Source organism: Pleurodeles waltl, chromosome 2_1 (assembly GCF_031143425.1).
Source record: "Pleurodeles waltl isolate 20211129_DDA chromosome 2_1, aPleWal1.hap1.20221129, whole genome shotgun sequence".
NCBI lineage: Eukaryota > Metazoa > Chordata > Amphibia > Caudata > Salamandridae > Pleurodeles > Pleurodeles waltl.
Genome location: NC_090438.1, coordinates 665,729,736 through 665,752,310, shown reverse-complemented (window position 1 = coordinate 665,752,310; position 22,575 = coordinate 665,729,736). Strand labels below are relative to the sequence as shown.

General features: G+C 44.4%; 1 protein-coding gene across 2 annotated transcripts in view; it reads right to left on the bottom strand.

Moving 5' to 3' along the window:
- Window positions 1-22,575, bottom strand: part of PDIA4 (protein disulfide isomerase family A member 4) — a 112,304-nt gene that overhangs the window by 74,519 nt on the left and 15,210 nt on the right. For both annotated transcript variants that reach the window (XM_069216236.1, XM_069216244.1), the window contains exon 3: window positions 5,976-6,181. In XM_069216236.1, the coding sequence (XP_069072337.1) occupies window positions 5,976-6,181 (206 nt within the window). The remainder of the gene's footprint in view (window positions 1-5,975; window positions 6,182-22,575) is intronic.

Here is a 22,575-nt window from a genome sequence, read left to right as displayed (position 1 = left end):
GAGGATGGAGGAAGAATATTTAATGTCAGTGACAGGCCAGCATCAACATGAAGTTACAGGCACACAGTGCAGCAAACCTAACTGTGGGGACGAATGGATTTTGGCCAAGAGAAGAAAACTTTGGGAGAAATTGCATTTATTATGTTATGCTAGTGGTGTGGTTCAAATCCAATCAAAATGCATGCCATGTGTGCTTGGTCTTTAATCAAACTGCACATCCTGCTCAAAAAACGTCTTAAAGTCTGAAGATGAAAGCAGAAGAGGAATAAGTAATCTAGTGCTTAAAGAAGTGATCATTAAAACACTAAAGTATGGTTGTATAGTAGAGATACAGGACATAAAGGCTGCTCTCTAGAGCCAACCCTCTCTTCCCCCACTTCTATGGTGGGCATGGACTTTAGTTGCAAAGGTCTTGTTTAACAGGCTCTACTGGCACCCCTTATCTTTACACTGTTCGAACGCCTGTGTGACGTGTCCTTTTGCTTATTACATTGGCTTGGGTGCTACTGTACTAAGTAGTACTGTGAGTATATGCCATGATGTGGCTCAGCTCATAGTACTACTCAAACCGATATCTAAAACATATCCGGCACACCTGGATGTGTGCGGGAATCTGCAATACCAACATAAGACAAATTTACAAATAAATTGAATTAATTTACACAGTTAGCTTGAAAATCATGCAAGTATCCGTGCAATACATTAATCCAATTCTAAAGGATTTTGACCAAATGTGTGTTTCAGCCAACAAAATAGGCTGTTGCTGGTGAGCTAGAGTGCTGCTCTTCCAAAGTTTCCCACCTGACAAGAGATCCTACAAGACAGTCCTTTCATTTTGTATTTTTAAGGCAGAAGATCCCCGTAAGCTTCAGAGCTTGTTTCATTGCTGCCAACAGTTTGTCATTAGGTCATAGTGATGACCTCAAAAGGGAGTGTAAATTGGGCATGAGATTTCTGGATACTTAGTTGGAAGAAACAGATGTTTATTTTGAGCAACAAATTTGCTCAATGTCGCAGGCTTCTAAATTAAAAAAGAATAACAAAGTGAACTAATAAGCAGGACATGGAAGACTATTTAGGGAGAACATCTAAATTGACCATTCATGCTCACCTGGATAATTTGGCACATTAGCCTTCCTGAATCCCACAAACGTTTTACAGTTTTATCTCGTCACCAAGTCAACTATTTGTGATATGACGACATGCTCTTCAAAACAGCACTGGGGTTATAATACCAACTAGTTTTGAGTCATCTGACCCAGTAAGTACATAGGTTTATTCCTCGATTAAAGGAGATTTAATACTTTAGGGATTCAAAAGGGGTTCTCCTAGAAATCTAAGCTTTTATGGAGGATTTCAACTTCACAGGATTTACCCATCAAGACTTGTTAGACCTCATCTTCATTCAGGAATACGAACTAATAGGGTTTTAATTTTCTTACTAAGAATATTCTTACATTTGGGTGTTAGGGTGGGAAATTACCTGAAAAAGATGTGCAATACCACAAACACAGCCTAGTGGTCTTTACTTCACTTAGCACAGTCACAAACCCACCTGTAATGCTCCCTTTCAAAACTAGAAAACTAAATGTATGCTAGTAAAATTACTAGAATAATTCTGTAAATCAAGATAAATAATGCATTTCTGTACACAGTTCCTACTTGGAAGCGCGCCAAAAGTGTTTCTCAAGAGACTCTTTTTATAATGCATGACATACTGTGTCAACTGTCTTGATCTACATAGTTTATATACTGTAGCTTGCGGGAGCCAAAAGTGTCCCACAACCATCCTGATCACCAGCCATGCTCCAGGTACGTCTGCTAGAACAGGTCAGGTGCAAGCACAGTGTCAGTTACACAAAGGAGCCTGCCCTCCTGCCATCCCATCAAATTCTGGAATGAATTGTTTATGAGAAACCAAATAACGAAGTCTCCTTAACCCTTCTCTTTAACAATCCCAGAGCAAGGACAGATCTTTAGTTCACTGTCAAGGCACTATGAGTTAACACAACAACCTCCTAAAATGCCCATTCTTGCCAGAAAGCACCTCCATTAGGACAAAGGGACTTTTGCATGAACAACAGGGTGGCAAATGAAATGCACAAAATATATTGTTGATCAGAAATATGGTCAGTATTTTATTTTACTCCATCTAGTTTTTAAAAAGGAGCAACTATACTGAAATCTGAAGTACCCTTCTGAAAATGTATTTGCCTGGCTCTTCTAATCATGTGGGAAGCCGAGATCTAATTCCATTAGAAACATGAACAACATGAATGATCTTTTTGTGAGAAAACAATAAGAAACATACAAAAATATTCAACATAACCAGTTTTCCACCCATCACATTCAATCAACATCTCTTCTTCCTCTTGATTTACCACTTAGACAGCACCACCTAAAGTTCTTGTAATACCACTCCCTTCTACTTTTTTTGCATCATTGTAACAGGATTTGATAAGCTAAATTTGAGACAGGGGTTAACTGCAAAAACTCCTACAGTGTGCATTTAAGATACCCTTTGGTCATACACTCTTCCTTAATCATTTCCACTGCAGCACCTACATCACCTACCTAACCTCTGGCTTCTACTTAAAATCTATCAAAACAACATCTTGGACATCTCAGCAGCTAGGCATTTATCTGAAAGATAGTTCTGATAAACAGGACCGCAAACACAGCAATAAGGAATGATCCTGCCTGTGGGCAAAACAGAAATGACCCCAAAATCATAATGTGTTTGTGTTCTCCTGCACCCTAATGGGAAAGCCTGGGTCATACACTTAATCAAGAGATTAAGTCTTATTCATAGTTCAACTAGCAATACAATTCTAGATATTTACTAATAAGATTAGATGTACTGTTCGAAAAGCAATACGAGGTCCTTCAGGCTGCTCTTTCCTCTCCTGCCATCCTGTAAGTGTCTGAGTGACCAGCTGACGGCTCTCACCACACACTGCTTTCTCATCGATCATCTCCTTCTCTCCTCCTTCGAATGCTGGTCAGTACTGCACTTGCTCAAAGTTTCCCGCAATGGAAAAAGATGGAAGAGGGTGGGTGTAGGAAGTTGGCTCTGTATGTACTATCGCAAAGTGAGATATAGTGTGCATAGAGTCCAAGGGTTCCCCTTAGAGGTAAGATAGTGGCAAAATTAGATCATTCTAATGCTCTATTTTCTGGTAGTGTGGTCGAGCAGTAGGCTTATCAGAAGGTAGTGTTAAGAATTTGTTGTACACACACACAGGCAATAAATGAGGAACACACACACACATTCAAAGACTTACTCCAGGCCAATGGGTTTTTATATAGAAAAATATATTTTCTTAATTTATTTTAGAACCACAAGATTTGAAGTAAATACATAAAATGCAAGGTTCTCCACATTGGTAAGTAAGGAACTTTGAATTAGAGCAGTAACATTCCCATTTTAACTAAAACTGTGTATAAGCTATTTTAAAAGTGAACACTGCAAAAATCAACAGTTCCTGGGGGAGGTAAGTATTGGTTAGTTTTTACAGGTAAGTAAGGCACTTAGGCGCCTATGGAGAACAGGGGTGCTCCGTTTCCAGTCTGCCAACAAGTACCTGCGACTTCGGAGGGCGGAGCGGGAGGTTTGTAGAGCACGGGGGGGGGGGGGGGGGACAGAAAACATACCCTCAGCGGCACAGGGGCGGCCAGGTGCAGTGTGCTTAGCAGACGTCGGGTTTTCAATAGGAATCAATGGAGGGACCAGGGGGGTCACTAGCAGTGCAGGCAGAGCACAGGGGGCTTCTCGGGCCAGCCACCGACTGGGCTAGGCAGTGGGTCGCCTGATGGTCACTCCTGCACTGGAGTTCGGTTCCTTCAGGTCCTGGGGGCTGCGGGTGCAGTGCTTGGTCCAGGCGTCTGGTTCTTTGTTCCAGGCGCGGTCAGGGGGAGCCATTGGATCCTCTCTGCATGCGTCGCTGTGGGGGTGCAGAGGGGAGTCATCTCAGGTTACTCACTGGGTCGCAGTCGCCTGGGAGTCCTCTCTGCAGTGTTGGTTCTCTGGAGCTCGAGCCAGGGGCGTTGGTGCAGAGTGTGAAGTCTTACGCTTCCGGCAGGAAGAGGGAGTACTTTGAGAGTTGTTAGAAAGTTGCAAAGTTGTTGCTGTTTTTGAACAGTGCAGCTGTTCTCTGGAGTTTCTTGGTCATTCGGGTTCAGTGCAGTCCTGAGGCTTTAGAGGTCGCTGGTCCCTGTCTGGTGCGTCGCTGTGCAGGTTCTTTGAGTCTGGAGACAGTCTGGTAGGACTGGGGGCCAAGTCAGTTGTCATCTCCGTCGTCGCTGCAGGGCTTTCAGGTCAGCAGTCCTTTGTGGAGGTTGCAGGAATCGGATTTCCTGGGTTGCCCCTAAATACTAGATTTAGGGGTGTGTTTAGGTCAGGAGGACAGTAGCCAATAACTACTGTCCTGGAGGGTGGCTACACCCTCTTTGTGCCTCCTCCCTGACGGGAGGGGGGTCACATCCCTAATCCTATTGGGGGAATCCTCCAATCTCAAGATGGAAGATTTCTAAAGGCAGGGGTCACCTCAGCCTTAGGGGCTGTCCTGACTGGTGGGCGACTCCTCTTTGTTTCTCATTATCTCCTCCAGCCTTGCCACCAGAAGTGGGGGCAGTGGCCGGAGGGGCGGACATCTCCACTAGCTGGGATGCCCTGGGTGCTGTAACAAAAGGCATGAGCCTTTGAGGCTCACCGCCAGGTGTTAGTTCCTGCAGGGGGAGGTGAGAAGCACCTCCACCCAGTACAGGCTTTGTTCCTGGCCACATCTGGTCACCATCTGGTTGTGGCAGGCTGGCAGAAACTGGTCAGCCTAGCACTAGGCGTTGGACTGGTATTCAGGGGGCATCTCTAAGATGTCATCTGGGTGCATTTTACAATACATTCCACACTGGCATCAGTGTGCATTTATTGTGCTGAGAAGTTTGATACCAAACTTCTCAGATTTCAGTGTAGCCATTATGGAACTGTGGCGTTCGTGTTTGACAAACTCCCTGAACAAGGTTTTTCTTAGACATTGTAGGGGCATAGTGCTCATGCACATATGCCCTCGCCTGTGGTATAGTGCAGCCTGCCTTAAGGCTGTAAGGCCTGCTAGAGGGGTGACATACATATGCCACAGGCAGTGTGAGGTGGGCATGGCACTGTGAGGGGAGTGCCATGTCGACTTAGTCATTTTCTCCCCACCAGCACACACAACCTGTGAAGCAGTGTGCAAGTGATGAGTCCCCATGGTGGCATAAGACATGCAGCAGCCCGTAGAGACCATCCCTCGCATCAGGGCCCTTGGTACCAGGGGTACCATTCACAAGGGACTTATCTGTGTGCCAGGGCTGTGCCAATTGTGGGAACAAAGGTACATTTTAGGCGAAGAACACTGGTGTGGAGGCCTGGCTTGCAAGGTCCCAGCACACTTTCAATCATAACTGGCATCAACAAAAGGCAAAAAGTCAGGGGGTAACCATGCCAAGGAGGCATTTCCTTACAGTGGGTGCAGGGAAGGGAGTGAAGAGAGCAAAAGGATATTTATATTGGTGCATAGTGACACAGGAGAGGACCGGTACAAAGATAATGACGGGGGTACTTTGAAGCAAAGCAAGACATTGGGAGGAAGGGAAGCTGACCATGGGGAAACACAAATCTGAGGGACACCAACATCCTGGCACGTTGATTTGAAATTTTAGATGCAAAGAAATTCTGGTTAAAACAAAAATAGGGATTACAATAATTGGCACGAATGTTAGGGATAAATAAAGCAGAAAATTTCAAATATAAATCAAACTTAACTAATCATTTCTTCTACTGCACTGTATGCTTGCTATTATTATTTTGCATACTTTAGCCTATGAGGTTGACAACACCTGGTGGCAGGACCTATCAGAACATGCAGTTAGTGAGTTTTCTTATATTGGGTCGGGTTACTGTGTAGCAACATGTGCGGGTGCGTGGGTTGGCTTACCTTCTTCTGTTCTTGCTCCTTCATAATCGACAGGCTGCCCTTTTTTCAGAATTTTGATTGTTGGATAGCCACTGACATCAAAACGACCAGCAACAGCTGTTGCCACTGTCGCATCTATTTTTGCCACAGGAATGGGTGGGTCATTCGCCTTTAAAGTCTGAGCTATTTTTTCATATTCAGGAGCGAATTGCTTGCAGTGACCACACCTGAAATAAGAAAAATATATAATTTTTTTTTTTTTTTTTTTACAAAGAAAGGTCTAATAAGAAAGTAGGCGAACAATGGAAAACCAATCCTTACTGAAGAAAACTTCATAAACTAAAAACCACGTCCACAATAGAATATTAGTTTGGACCACAAAAGGTGGAAAAGGATTGAAATCACAGGCCGGTGACAGCCTGAATGGCACAGGGCATAGTAACCTGGTAACCATTTTTCTTTGGAAGTCTCCTCTTTTGCCGGTTTGAGTCAATAGCTACCAGAAAGTTGGCACCAAGATACTATGTACCCAGTTCTGAGTTTTATATGCTGTTGTTAATAAGGTTCATTATTTCAACTGGTTCAAAAAGAGAAAACTCACTACTAATCCTAGACTGCTCTCTTTGCGCAACAAAAGCCCCATGGCTGATAACATGAAACCCTACCAACAAAGAGCAAACCTAGTTACCATTTACTGACTAAGGGGGCACCAGTGACCACAATTATATATTGCACCCCATGCCTATGAAGTGGTTTATTAAACAGTACAACCACATACAGTGTACATAAAGGGTGGATTTATGGGAGTCTTATATCACCACTCACTAGCATTCAGAAGTCAAGCTCATGTGAAAGACTTTAATGGTTCTACGGCAGTGTTTCCCAATCCGTGGGTCGTGAACCACTGGTGGGTCAGGGGCTGATTTTTGGCGAGTTGCCAAAGTCCAAGCCCTAACTACAGATGCCTTTTAATTCTGTGTTTAATTTGTACATTTGCAGGGGATTCAAAGGCAGAGGTAAACGTCGGTCTGCTTTATTCTTTTAACACAAGGATTGGTGCTGACTGCAAAGCGAGAGGAGTTTTTAAAGTGAATTCTGTGACAATGAAGGATGTTATTTTTAACAATACATGCACCCAGAAGTAAAATTGAAGCACTGTTTTGTAATTCCAACGTGTGCTGGAAACAGATTTTAACAGGATTAAATCAAGGTACTTACTTAGTGATGCACAAATGATAAATATTCACAGAACTCACTTCCACACATGGTCAATTGTGTGCTATATAGTTTTATCAGTAAAACTAAGTCTGTGTAACTCAAGTGGCCAAATGACAACGTGCTACCACAAGATGCTTTACTTACATTTAAGAAAAAAAAAAAAAAAAAAGAGAGAGAAGAAGAAATTGCCCTGCCTCATGTCCATTAAAGGTAGGCGGCTCGCAAAAGTTTGCTGTTCCAAAAAGTGGGCTGCAGTTATAAAAATTTGTAAACACAGCTCCTGCCTAGGGTGGATCCACCATGTCAAAACTGTTTAGCCTTTGCAACTAGTGAGCCTTGATTTGTCAAACACTTCTGTGTAAATGTGCTTTGCCTATAACCCCCCCCCCCTTTTTTTTTTTTTTTAATAAACTTCTACATGTACTCTCATGTATGTTACTTCATTTATTTCTATAGCATAATGATGAAAACGTACTGATACTCACTTCAGCAGTCTATTTCAAATGCAATGTTAAACGTCACAGTTGTACAGTGCTCTGCCACGCCCTGGCTTTTATCAGCACATCATCAAAAATAAAATATGCAAGTACAAAACCAGACTAAAACCCTAGTATGCCCAATGCTTGTTCCTAGTCTGAAAGCTGAATCTTTGAGCCATGGAAATGGATGCTGTCTAGGTAGGGCATGTCGCTTTATGGAAAATGTACATTTCAGTAAAATAATCTGATCTGTGGGTTACGGAGCATAAATAGATATTACAGATAAGCAGTGATAAATATAAAATGTGGATCACTGTGGCACTTACACAAAAAAATAAAAAATAATAATAAACCTTTCTCCACCTCTTTGTCCCAGGATATATGCAATGAAAAGGAGCCCAACACTCACCAGGACAGGTACCCCTCCGCAAGCTTTGCTTTCTCTTAATTTCTGGAACCTCACTCCGACTTCTTACATTAAGTACAGCTCACCCCCCCCCCCCCCCCCGATCTGTGTGTACCATGGGTACAGCGGTAGTGGAGTAGTGACTCATGATGCACACACTTGCCCCCTTTTCATTGGAGGATATGGGAGTGCAGGAGACATGTGGGTTTGCAATTCATTCCTTCCCCCTCCTAAGTGCTTCAATTCAGTCAACAGCACATGGACACCGATGCATATGCTTGTGCTTCAGCTCCTTCCTTTTTTGTTCTTCCAAGTAGCCTACTGCAGGTGGAGACAGCGGCCATTCCATGTCAGGTCCTGGATTGGGGGTGGTATTCCGACTGGTGGTCGCACCCCTGGGTATGCTACAGCCGTTTCTATCCCAGGTCTGTGATGATGGTGCTTGGGATGCATGCTTGCTGGATCTGCTGCCCAGAGGCTACCTGCAAGGCGCAGGTAGTCCCAGCTCTGGGAGCTTACTGCTATTACTGTATTCCTCTCAGTGAAGCAGGTCCAGTGACCACCAAAATTAAAGGGTTCTTGTGGTGTTCGTAAAATACAGCCACTGAATCTGCTGTACTGTGGCTACTGTGTTCGGAGATGATGGACAAGCACTCTGAAAAGAAACTCCATACTTCTTTCCCATCCAGGGATAAGAGAATGGAGGAACTGCAAAAGGAGAGAGAGTACACTTCTGGAAGTGTCCCCCATTTCTCTCTGGACCAGTTGAAAAGGTTTCTGGGATTCTTTACAGGTTATGGAGAAGCCCATGTATGTGAATCATGGAAGGACTTCCTATCCAGCACCTTCAAATTGCTGCAGGCTCAGTGACCTCTCCCCTCTTGGTGGCCTTCATTCATGAATAAGAGTACAAATCCCTCTGGAGATTGACTGGAACCCAAGGAGAAACTCTGAAGAGGTAGCCCACCATCTCCTTGTGGTCCGTCTTATGTACAAACATTCAATAACCGCCTGACAAGATGTTCGCTGGGTGTTCTGTTGTGTAGGAATTCCTAATGAGTGAACAGAAAGATCCAATTCAGTTGTCAATTCCAAGGTTCATGATTCGCCTCTATCCCTTGGTCAGGGTGCACTTTGTACCACATACTTTCAAATGTGACTAACTGGTGGGCAGTGCTAATAAACGTATTTGGTATCTAAGACCTCTGTGGACAAGAAGGCTGAGGCAGCGTTGAAAATATCAAACATTTCTCTTGCCTCACGCCGAAAGCGAGGATGTACACCGTTTATACCTCACTAAATCCACAAAATTTTCCAGTCAAAGAATTCCAGATAAGGGCATGAAGCCCTATAACAAGCCAAGGCATCACAAGTACAAACCATCTTCTAACAGGCTCTGCTTTCACGTGAGATGTACCTGGGGTTAAGGTGGGGTGGGTTGGTGTGTAGCTTCATCAATTTTACACATGGCAACAATCATTTGTTTTGGTTTCACAGCACCATGGGTTCGCTGGTTGGTTGTCTGGGTCTGTTTTGGATAAGGGGGGGGGGGTCTGGACATACATGCATAAGGCACTGCCATTTACATACGGACTGTCCCATCAGGTTCCAGCCTTGTCTATTTCAAGGCCAGCATTAAATGTTCGCTCTGGAGGCAAGCATCCAGATCCTGGTCATAAAAAGAGACTATTGCTGCAGTTTCTGACTAAAAATCTTCTGGGATAATGCACCAGTTTTCCTGGTCTTAAAGTCAACAAGGATGTTGGACTCTTTAAAAACTAGTCACTAATTTAAAGAAGATCACATGGGTGTAGAATTACTATAGCCAGATGGCCATGCCATATTGTTTGGGGGTCAAAGACTACATGCTTATTTTCTCTACTGGACATGTAGACCCAAATCCCTTCAGCACAAACCTTTTGACTGCCAATTTACATCATGCACTATTGCTACGGCAAAGATGATAGTATGCTGTTAAGGGAAGACATGCTTCCACACGTAAAGCATGTGAAAAATTATATATATATATATATACATATATATATATATATATATATATATACACACACATATACATATACACACACACATATATACACACACGCACATTAATAAATAAAAAAATGACACTCTAAGAAGTTCTAAGCAGTTTTCTAAACTGTGGTACAATTTTAAAAGGACAACTTTAAATGCACTTTCTCAATTCATGAAATATGTTTGATGTGTGCCAGCATTCAAAAAAATAAAAAACAACAAAAAACAAACAATGGAGAATTAGTGTAAAGCTATTAAGTGAAATATGTGAAAATATAATAATTACCAGCTCCATTCTTACAGAAAGTCATAAGAGTGCACTTAAAGTTTTGGAACTCTGCAATGGTGCAGATCTACGACAAATAATTCACAGGTCTACAGAAGCAGGGCTGGAAACAATCAGGTCTAGAAAACTCTCAGAGCAGCAAGTGCAAATTCTCTTTTAATTGTTTCGGTTTCCCACTCTGGAAAAACGTTTTACTCATATCATGGAGGGTAGGAAATGGAGCTTCTCCAAGAGTGAAATAAGCTTCCATTTGGAGAGGAAATGGGAAAAAGTTAAGTGAATTTGCACTTACTCTCCAGGTTTTTGCATGAAGAAAGGTCTGCAAGTAGTACGGTTTCTAGTCCTTGGCAGGAGTGCATTTTCATGCTTTTCCAAGGTGATGCATGTATTGGTGAACTCCCTTAAATGTGTATGTACGTTTGTATGTACGTTTGTGGATTTGCACAAACGCACAGGGAATTCCACTTTTCAACTGCTTTTAGCCCTCGTGATCTTTGTAAAACTTTGAGTGCAAAACCAGCTTTTGACTTTGGTTGCCATGCTTACATGTGTAAATAGCTGGAGGACTGAGGCCCTTAACATATTGGCTCTGACAAAGCCTTGCACCGTTCATTTAGCTGAAAGGGTAAAGGAGTTACTGATTTAGTGCTCCTTGGTATATACTCAAACATATGCAAACAAAGAAAGTGAGGCACAGTGTAATGAGTGATTTGCCCAAAAACTACACAATCTGCTCAAGTACAGAAGGTCAGACAGAGTGCTAATACTGAGCCCCACTTGGCAATCTAGGCACTGGACACCAAATGCTATCTAGGTATTAACACATTTTGTGAAATCATTTAAGTGTTTAAAAGTAAAACATTATACAGCGGAGGCCAGTCATATACAAGCCTCTGAATATTTGGCAGAAATAGAACAATGTTATGGTCAGCAAGATTAAAAATGTGTTACAATTAGTGCCTTTCTATAATTAAAACCTTGATATATTATGAACCCTGGCATAACCAGAGAGGATGGTCTCAGAGATCCAATATAAGAACGCTGGCATATTTGTCATCTCACTGCATCATCAAATGAGACAAGCTGATTGTTATAAAAGGACCAGTAGATTTATGAGAAAATGCATGCCTTGGACATAAAGCTATTTTTTTTTATAATTCCATACCCCTGGGATCAACTGCTATGCAATCCCCCCCACCCCCCCACACACAAACTAGACACTCTGCAAAGGATTCGGCTGCAGGTTCAAGGAGGGGAGTTTTATATATTAAATCAGCCCACAGGATTCATAACTCCTTATGCTGATCTGATATTTTTCTGGGGTTGTGTGTGGGACAACCACTGATAGTTCACGGTGTGGCCCTTCAGACAGGATGGCAATTGTGTGCAGCCACCTAGTCTGTGCTGGCATCCAGGATACTGGGAATCTGCACTTACGGGTATTATATGTATGTTTTTGATGCTCTATAAACTATATTTTGCCTTTCGGCATGAAATCTGATAGTCTTGAATTCACAAAAATCCTGGCCATTCAGATCGACTATTACACAAGGATGGTCTGAGCAGCTCAATGATCCTCTAGTACATACTCTATCGGAATTGGACGCTCCTAGATACCAACTGCACTGTTCAGCTGCTTGTTTAGTCGTCTGAAACCAGCACAGCACAGTGTTTGTAGTGCCATGGCTTGCCTGCATCGGAGTTCTTTTGGCTGGCATAATCCAGCATGGGACTAGCACTGAGGACCTTTTAAGCTTTCCTTCCAGCAATGAAGGATATTACTTCAGTGCTGGTTATCTATAGACAGTCAGGTTCTACCTTTCTGATCAAGCAGCGGTGACAAGTGATGCCAGTAACCTTGGATGGGGCAACGTTGGATTCAACTTCAAATCGGGATTTTTCCCATATAAGGGATTTTTTTTCCATGGACGGTTGGGGAAAGGTGAACAACTCCAGAGCAGAGAGGCCAACTGGGTCCCCAGCCCACCCGTCAGAGATAGTGCTGTATTTTCTAGTTTTCCAAGACAGCTGAAAGTTGCTTTAGCGCTCTGACTTTTGACCTGCTTCTTGGGGACCACTCCAATGCCCTGATTCTCAAAGCAATGGGTAGAGAAGCTCTGTCCTTGGCTTCCGGAGTCATTCATCCATTCTCTAATCTCCTTTATCCCACTTATGAGCAAGTATTTCAAAGAGGCTCTGGTCATAGAGGCACTGTCATTTTGATCTAACCATTGGTTTTCCTTGCTGGTTTGGAAACGTGTAACTACGACTTCCTGTCTGTTTCCAGCCCCTTTGTAGCAGATTTGCTCATGTTAAAATGTTCATGCAAGTAAATACGTTTTTGACTACAAAACTAACTTTTGCTTGAGTACATAGCTTTGAAAAGGGGTCAGTTAAAAAGTATGGAGAAGATATTGAAAAAACCTCCCGCATAAATGAGTTCTATTTATTAAATTACTACAGTGAAAGAAAATTCCATTGAAAAAATTTATTTTCATTATTTAATATGGGTAGTCATTAATATTTACTTCAGATGGCTACACCACAATTTTATTTCAGGACCGGAGGTGAGGATTATGCTAGCTTTTCTTCACCTTTTTGAATAGCAGCAGTTTACAACAATAAACTATCATACCCCCAGGAAACCTTGGGAATCCGTGTAGAAAAAACATCCAATGGAAAGGGCTGAATAACCTAGCCAGAACGCTGTCCATCATCTGTTTCTCCTCCTCCTTCGCTGCTCGCAGCAGAGCTGAATTCACTCCTTTCCTCGTTATTTGTTTACCGCTGTTTACACTGTTTTTTTAAAACAGGAAATCTATGCACTTGTGTGTAAACTGTATTTATTAGATAAATCGTTACTGTTTTAGCCACAGGAGCGATCCCGCTCCTTCGTGGCCTTTTTTTTGTATCTGGGGTGGCTCCCGCAGCGTTACTGGCCTACTGTCACTAGGTGGCGCATACTGACGCTCACGCTGAGAAGACGCGCAGCTCCGAATTCTATGTCAGGACCGGAGGCTTCGGATTATGCTTCTCTTAACTTTACTGACAAACACAGCAGCCAATAAACAAATTTTTTTTCCAAAAACTACATTTCCCATGAGCCTTAGCCCACCAATCATAGCACGATAATGTCCGTAAATAGCTCAGACACCACAGTCCTTCCTCTTTCTTTGCTGCTCCAGCAGCCAGTTAAGTCACGCACGCTGCGCTCTGTATTTGTTTAAGCTATTTAGGGAATTATCGGCGCGTCTAAGTTTGATTGCTAATGTTTTCGAAATGCGTTTTAATAAGTGTTATTGTATTGTTTTAAGGAGCTCTTGCTCCCTGTACCATTGCAGTTGATTTGTGGAGTGGGAGCAGGCCTTAAGCAACGAGCGTTCGCTCGTGTTGGAGGACGCAGTCCTCTTTTGATGCCCATGCGCGCACCATTTCCCGATCGGAAGAGTTTTCCGACCGGCTTGGTGCGACGCGAGCTACGCGCTGGGCACCTCGTGCAATTTTGTGGCCTCAGAGCGCCCGTAGGGGCTGTAATAATACTGTCTGAGCCTGGCTCAGGAGGCTTTTTGTTATAAGACTTAAAACTTTTTGAATATTAGGACAGGTGGCTCCCTCCACTATATATAGATAGAAATACAGTCTCTAACTGTTACACCTGTCCAGGGCGCCTCCCCCTGTTAACTCCTCCTAGCAGATCAAAATTTTATAATCTAAGGATGGCGTACTACGCCGAGGAAGAAGAGCAGTATGAGCAACTGCAAGAGAATCCTTCCGAACATCATATGGAGGAAAGACTGGTGGAAGCACTTGGTTTCCATGTGCAAGATTCCGTGAATTGGGCGTTAATTCAGGCTCTCAAGCCATTTACCCAACCTCTAGAAGGGAATTTCTAGGCGAAGGTAGTCAACCTCGTAGGCAGACCGGGGAGTCTGGTGAGGTGCTGGATCTTAACGTACAGCGCTCAGGTGGCACTTCCTCTGCGGAAATATTGTCTCAAATGGCAACTTCAGTGTTGCGCGAACATGCATATGGAGGTCTATTGCCTCCTCAAAGCTCATCTTCCTTCCCGGTGCAAGCATCATCACAATCTAGCTATCACGACCCGTCATCCTCAAAATCGGACTCAGATGAGTCGCAGGTGGATCCCCAACCGCGCAAAAAACGGCGCAAGACGAAGCATGGCGCTTCTAAAGAGGACGTTAATCAAGGCAAGAACCTTTTATTCTCCCCGGAAGATATCATCCATCCTTGCTCTACCGAGTGGGTTCCTCATCAAGAGGTTGCAAACTATGTGCAGGACAGGCTGCGCAAAAGCTTCGAGAAAGATGTGCGCAACACACTTAGATCTGAGTGTCCCCGCCCCTCCCTACTGGGCAAGGTAGCAGACACGCCAGAGCTGGATCCCAACATGGCATCCTTTCTCCGCAAATTCGCTAAGGATCCAAAGAAGGGCCTAGACCGGGCCTGGAAAGGCTGCCAGGACAAATTATTAGATTTATCCGGCCCGCTTACAAAAATTTTGGATTTAGCGGTAGAATCCAAAGAATCCGAAACCCCTCTGGATACGGAAGCTATTCTTCAATGGGCCCAGAGGGCCATTTGCCTTTTAGGCAACGCAAATTGTGCCATGTCAGCAGAGCGCAGGCGGTCCTTCCCGATTCGCTTGGACCCAAAGCTGGCCGAATTGGCCATTAACGAAGCCGGTCCGGCAGCTAATGGAATGCTCTTCGGAGAGAAATTCATCTCCAATTTAAGCAAATATGTGGCTACATTCACAGCTCTTGATAAGGCCCAGTCTAACATAAAAAAGGTATTCAACAATACTCTTTTTCTTCGGGCCGGACGCTTCAGGGGTCGAGCGCCGGGCCGAAGATTCCAGAACCCCAGATATGCTTCCCAGGGTAATAGAGGAAGTTATTCAAACCAAGGCAACTTCTATCCCAATCGATACAGAGGTCGAGGTAGAAATTCAAGAGGGTACCGGGGAGCTAACTCCATTCAAGACAGCACTAACTCAGGTGAGAATCATTCTTCCCTCAGAAGTAATATTGGGGGGCAGAATTGGTCTGTGTCTTCCGATTTGGGAATCCATTACGCAAGATCCTTGGGTTCTGCAGACGGTTCAGGGTTTCCATCTAGAGTTTTACGCACCCCCAAAACAATCGAACCCTCCCACGCCCCTCCTTTTTTCCCTCTCAGATCGCAAATTCATAAAAGAAGAGATTCTTTCTCTCATTCAGAAAGGGGCAGTGGTGGAATCCTCCCCTCATCCTCGAGGTTTCGTCAGCACTATCTTTTTGGTGCAAAAGAAAGGCGGCGGAGCCAGACTAGTCCTGAATTTAAAATATTTCAATTCCTGGATGGTGTATCGCCATTTCAAGATGGAGGGTATTCACCTGCTCAGGGATCTTTTGAGGGACAGGGACTGGATGGTTCGATTAGACCTCAAAGACGCCTACCTCTCAGTTCCAATATTCGCCCCACACAGACGTTTCCTCCAATTCCAATGGGGTTCCCAATGGTTCGAATTCAAAGTACTTCCGTTCGGCCTATCATCAGCACCCTGGTGTTTCACCAAACTCCTCCGACCTGTAGTGCAATACTTGAGAGAGAGAGGAGTACGTCTAATTATTTATCTAGACGATATTCTCATCATGGCCCAGGAGAAAGATCTAGTGCTGATTCATCTAAATTGGACAATAAAATTGCTCCAGGACCTCGGGTTTGTCCTGAATTCAGAGAAATCCAGCCTGATCCCTTCACAGAATATGGAGTTTCTGGGTTTTCAGATAGATTCCTTAACGTCATTACTGATTCTTCCAGTCAGCAAACGGAACCTGATCAAGAAGGAGTTGAGGAGAGCGCTTGCCTCTCCGACTATATCCTTGAGGACTTTAGCCCGCCTGGTCGGTCTTTTAGCATCATCCATTCAGGCGATCTTCCCGGGGCCTTTACACTACAGGGCACTTCAGAGGTTGAAGATTCGTCACCTTCAGAAGGGTCTTCAGTATTCAGAGTTGGTTCCCCTCTCAGAGAAAGCCAAGATGGAAATATCGTGGTGGCTGGATCACATGGATGCATGGAATGGCAGAGCGATTTTTCCCTCCTCCCCAGACGTAGTGATAGAGTCGGATGCCAGTCGTTGGGGCTGGGGAGCCCGGTGCGGCCGGGTGGAGACAGGAGGCCGTTGGTCCCCGGGGGAGTTATCCTATCACATCAACTGTCTGGAACTCCTGGCAGGATCTTTCGCCATAAAATCCTTGGCCCCTCGCCAGGCTCATTGCTGCATCCTTCTGCGGATGGACAATGTCTCCGCAGTAAGGTACATCAATCGCCTAGGGGGAACCAGATCTAGTCTCCTAGCGGACATAGCGAAGGAATTCTGGCATTTCTGCCTCAATCAGAGGATTTCGGTGATAGCGGAATACATTCCGGGCAGCATCAATACAGCTGCGGATTGGAATTCTCGCTTCCTCCGGGATGGCAGCGATTGGATGCTCAATCGGAGCATTTTTCAAGCACTGCAATCTCGTTGGGGGACATGTCAGATGGATCTTTTTGCTTCGCGTCTGAACTGTCAAGTTCCCTGTTTCTTCAGTTGGAGGCCGGACCCTCAAGCGAAGGGGACGGACGCATTCATGCAAGTATGGCCAAGAGTCCTTCTCTATGCCTTTCCTCCCTTTGTGATGATCCCGCGCGTCCTGGCACAAGTGCGTCGCCAACGTTCGGAGATCATTCTTGTGACTCCCTGGTGGAGTGCTCAACCATGGTTCCCTTCCACAATGAATCAGTCATGCGACCTTCCGGTGAGAATTCCGTGGTCGGAAGATCTTCTATCAGACCCATCGAGCAGCTTTCATCCACTGGTGATACAAGGTCTGTTAACCCTGATGGCCTGGAGACTTTCAGGCGACGATGGCAAGTGCCGGGAGTTTCGGAATCAGCATTGTTTTTCCTATCCCAATCTTGGGCCCCCTCCACGCACAAAAGATACGAACAAGCCTGGAGGAAATGGTTACGTTGGTGCGATTCAAGGAGTGTGGATCCCCTGGGGTCAGAGATTCACGTCATAGCCAATTTTTTGTCGGATTTGGCTTCCCAGGGTCTGGCTTATAGGACAATTAACAATTGTCGTTCAGCCCTTTCAGCCGGTCATCCACACATCCAAGGGAAACCGGTAGGTGAACACCCTTTGATTTGTAAGTTACTTAGAGGTATCCCTATGGTAAAACCACCACAACTAAAATATTCCGCGTTGTGGGATGTTAACGTTATTTTACGTTTCCTCGGGATCTGGCCAGACAATGAGGAGCTATCCCGTAAACAACTGTCTGCAAAATTGACTATGCTTTTATGCTTATTATCTTGCAGAAGGGTGTCGGATGTTAAAGCTCTGGATCTAACAGGTAGAGTATTCACTCCTACTGGGGTATCCTTTTCTATTTCCAGACGTACAAAAACCTCATCCAAATGCATTTCTTACCCTTCGTTTCCACACAACAAAAAGTTATGTGTTGTTCAATGTTTGAAGTGTTACGAAGAAGTCACACGAGATTTCAGACAGGATGTTTCAGGGCAACTGTTGATTTCATTACAAAAACCGTTTAAGCCTGTATCTACAGCAACGTTAGCCCGATGGGTCAAGTGGCTTTTAGCCGAAGCAGGCATTGACATAAATATGTTCGGTGCTCATTCAGTTAGAGGGGCCATGGCCTCCAAAGCCTATGCGACAGGAGCCAGATTGGAAGACATCATGGCTGCAGCTGACTGGTCCAATGATTCTACATTTAAGGTTTTCTATCATAAGCCTATTGTGGATGTGGTATCGGAGGTGGTAAACAGACTTTGAACTAGCATAATCCGAAGCCTCCGGTCCTGACATAGAATTAAAAAATTTCTAGCTATCGCGTCAAGAATTTTAGATTCTATTAAGGACACGGAGGCGAGGATTATCCCACCCAGTTTTTTAGCTATATTATCAAGATGGTTAAGGTTTGATGGTCATTTAAGTCAATAATATGAGTATGATCAATTGTCATAATTTTAAATAATGAGAATGATGCCCACCCATGATACTTTGATATTAGTGGTTGTGTTTTTTCGTTATTTCAGGAAATCCTAATACGACTTCATGAAGGATATCAAGGAAGCAGGTGTTTTGAGTTCATCTTCCAGTTCGGGAGATCTTCATTAAAGAGTTGGAAGGAGTTCTAGATCAAGTTGGCAAGTTCGCATGTTTGAACTGTTTCGCAAAGAAAGAGGAAGGACTGTGGTGTCTGAGCTATTGACGGACATTATCGTGCTATGATTGGTGGGCTAAGGCTCATGGGAAATGTAGTTTTTGGAAAAAATGTTTGTTTATTGGCTGCTGTGTTTGTCAGTAAAGTTAAGAGAAGCATAATCCTCGCCTCCGTGTCCTTAATAGAATCTAAAATTCTTGACGCTATAGGTAGAAAATTTTTAATCCCTCACATCGGGAGCAAAGCTGTACGTTGGTTAACTAAACCAAGGGTGAAGTGCCCCGGGCTCAGACCCTCTATCAGTGCGGCCTCGCCCACACACATTTAGCTAGGCTGACTGCCAGCACCCCCCACCTCACCACAAGTGCTTTGCCCATATATCATAGAGTAGTATCCTCCTATTGATTTTCATTACCCTTACCAGTGCTATTTGCCCAACTTCTGACCCACTAGCTGAATCTTATTATTGCCCTAATGGAGATTAATGATGAGGAGGCATTCAACTGCGCTGCAGATGTGTTTATTTATAGAGCAGTAGTGCGCCAGGTTAACATCTTCTACCCAGATTGCCACAGCCACCACCCCTCACAAAACCGCTTTGCTGGACGCAGAGGTTGCGGCATTGCTGGCCAAAGGCACCACTTGTTCTGTGATGCCACATCGTCGTTGTTTCATCAGCAATTAGTTCCTAGTAGACAAAGCCAACAGGGAACAACAACCAGTCAATCTATGCAAATTCAATGAATGGCTGGTTTACCAAATTTCAAAATGGAAAGGATTCGCCTTCTTCGCGATGTTTTGCACCTCCCTGACTGGCTAGTGCATCTTGATTTAAAGGACGCCTACGTGACTATTCCCATTTTCCCACCTTGCAGGCATTTCCTCCAATTCATCTGGCAACAACAAACTTTAGAATTCACCACCCTGCCATTCAGACTGTCCATAGCACCATGGTGCTTCACAAAAGGTTCTCAAACCAGTTGTGGAAAACTTAAGGGCACAGGGGATACGCCTAATTATATACCTTGACGACATGCTTCTATTGGCTCAGTGTCCCCGAAAGCTATCCCTCCAATTACAGGAGGGCTGTCGCCTTTCTCCAACAGCTCGGTTTTGTCATAAACTAGTCCAAATCCCTGCTGGTTCCCTTTTATAAAGCAGTCTCGCGATTTTCATAGATTCTGTCTCTGTCACTCTAAGCCTTCTGTCACACAAAGTGACAAAAATACATCACAAATTGCGATGCACCCTGGCTAAACAACGTGTTTCGCTTCGGCAGGTAGCTCGCTTGGTGAGGCTTCTCTTCCTCCATCCAGGCCATCTTCCCCGGGTCTCTCCACTATTGAGCATTACAACGTCTAAAGGCTGCACATCTTCGCAGAGGTCTGATGTACTAACAGACAGTGTCCCTGTCAGAAGAAGCACGGGAAGAGATCCACTGGTGGTCTTCACACATGGAAGCCTGGAATGGGAGACCAATTAGGTGACTCCCTCCACATTTATTCTGCCGACTGCAGCAATACATATTTTGCTCTTTCACTTGGGTCTGAAACCCTCACCCCGCTTTATCTTTCACCTCTGCTGGAGAGATTTAGACCTGCGAGAGAGTGGCCCAATATCCAGAGGACGATCAGTATGGAGAGTATGCTGAAGGGCCTTATGACCAGCAAACGGAAGAGCAACTAGCGGAAGCCTTAGACTCCCATGCACAGGAGTCTGTTAATAAGGCATTGGTGAGAGCTCTACGTCCTTTTGTTCATCCCATTTTCAACTTTCGTAGAAGGAAATTTGGCACAGTCTCAGGGTCCCCCTCCCCAGTAAAGATTAATATTTCAGTGCCTTGCCAGTCTCACAGAAACCAGTTTGAGGTAGCTATTGAGCCTGCCCTTCCTGATCGTGATCTTCCGCAAACCAGGGAGCTTACACCTCAGGTCATGACCCTCAACATACAACAGATGGTTCAAGTCGCTTAGAAGAGCACTTCTTGAATCCGCAAGCTAGTGGCAAACGTAAAAAACGAAAGTCTGAAAGATACAAGATTGGCTTCCTCTTTCCCTCAGAGTAAGAACTTGCACTTCAACCCCAATGCGTTTATTTACCCTAGATCGTCCGAGTGGGTCCCTTGCCAAGAGGCAGCTGAATATGTTTAGGTGAGACTGAGAAAAAGGAGGTATAAATACAATCTGAATGTCCTACACCTTCTCTCCCTGGGGAAAGTAGCAGACACCCCGGAACATCATAATAATAATAATAATAATAATAATAATAATAATAATAATAATAATAATAATAATAAGATGCCAGCCAGGATAAGCTGTTAGATCTATCAGGATGGCTTACTACATACTGGATTTAGCAGTGCAGGCAAAATAATCCCATGCTGCAGTGGACCCTGATGTGGTAATGCCAACTGCACCATTTCGACAGAACACCATACGTCCCTCCTCATTTGAATAGACCCTAAACCGGCTGAACTAGTTCTTTATGATGCTGGACAATCTGCTGATGTCTCCTGTTTGGAGACAAATTTGTCAAAGCCTTAGCCAAACATGTAGCCACCTTTTCTCCATTGGATAAGGCCAAAACGGCAATTACAAAATCTGTAACAGTGACCTTTTGCCAGGGCCAGATGCTTCAGAGGTTGTGCGTCAGTCTGTGGTTCTTACCAGACCTCCCCTAAAATCATACTACTCCAACAGAGGAGCTTCCAATCACTCCGGTTTCGCCTGCTTTTACCCTTCTTGCAATAGAGGGAACGGAGGCCACTTTAACAGAGGCAGTTCCAGAGAAGGACAACTCGACCAAGACACCTCTCATTCAGATAAAAATGATTCCTTTGGGAGGGTTGTTTGCACACAACTGGCATCAGATCACGCAGGATGTGTGGCTATTGGAAAGGGTAAGTGGTTATCACTTGGAGTTTAACGCGACTCCTATCCAGGAATCTCACCTCTTCCCGCTTCTCTCCCCGTCCCCCCACCAACAGTCTCTTTACAGATCAAGAGATAACATCCCTTACTCAAAAGAGGGCAATAGTTCAAACTTGTCCTCACCCCAAAGGCTTTATGAGCATGATATTTCTTGTCCAAAATAAAGGTGGGGCTCTCGCCCGGTTCTCAATCTCTGCCATTTCAACTCTTTGATTGTTTACAGACATTTCACGATGGAAGGCATCCACCTGCTATGAGACTTGTCACAGGAAGGGGATTGGATGGTGCATCTAGAGCTACAAGACACATATTTGACAATCCCAATTTTCCCTCCTCATCGCAGATTTCTTCAATTTATCTGGTGCAACCAATGCTTCGAATTTTCAGCTAAGCATTTTTGGTCTATCTTCAGCCCCTTGGTGCTTCACCGAGGTTCTGCATTCAGTAATCGAATGGCTCAGAGATAAATGGAGTTTGTCTAGACGACATCCTTCTCATGGCCCAACAATGACAATCCGCTATCTCCATCTTTCCTGGACAATTCAGCTCCTTCAGGAATTAGGTTTTGTCAAACAGTGGGAAATCCCACCCGATCCCTACCCAAAACATAGATTTGTTAGGCTTCAAGACAGACTCGGGGTCAACTCAACTCAAACTCCCATTGATGAAGAGACTAGCCATCAAGAAAGAAGTGAAGAAAGCATTGTATGCTCCTACGATTTCTTTGAGGGTACTTGTCAGTCTGGTAGGCCTCCTAGCTTCTTCCATCCAGGCCATTTTTCCGGGCACTCTCCATTAATGGGCTCTACAACGTCTAAATATTCTTCATATTCACAAGGGTTTACACAACTCGGAACAGATTTTTGTCTCAAGAGGCCAGAGTGGAGATCTCTTGGTGGTTGACTCACATGGACGCCTGGAACAGAAGAGCGATTTTTGCCTCTGTTCCAGAAGTGATCATAGAGTCTGATGCCAGCAGATGGGGCTTTGGTGCGAGATGTAGACAGGTGAAAACGTGGGGGGGCAGA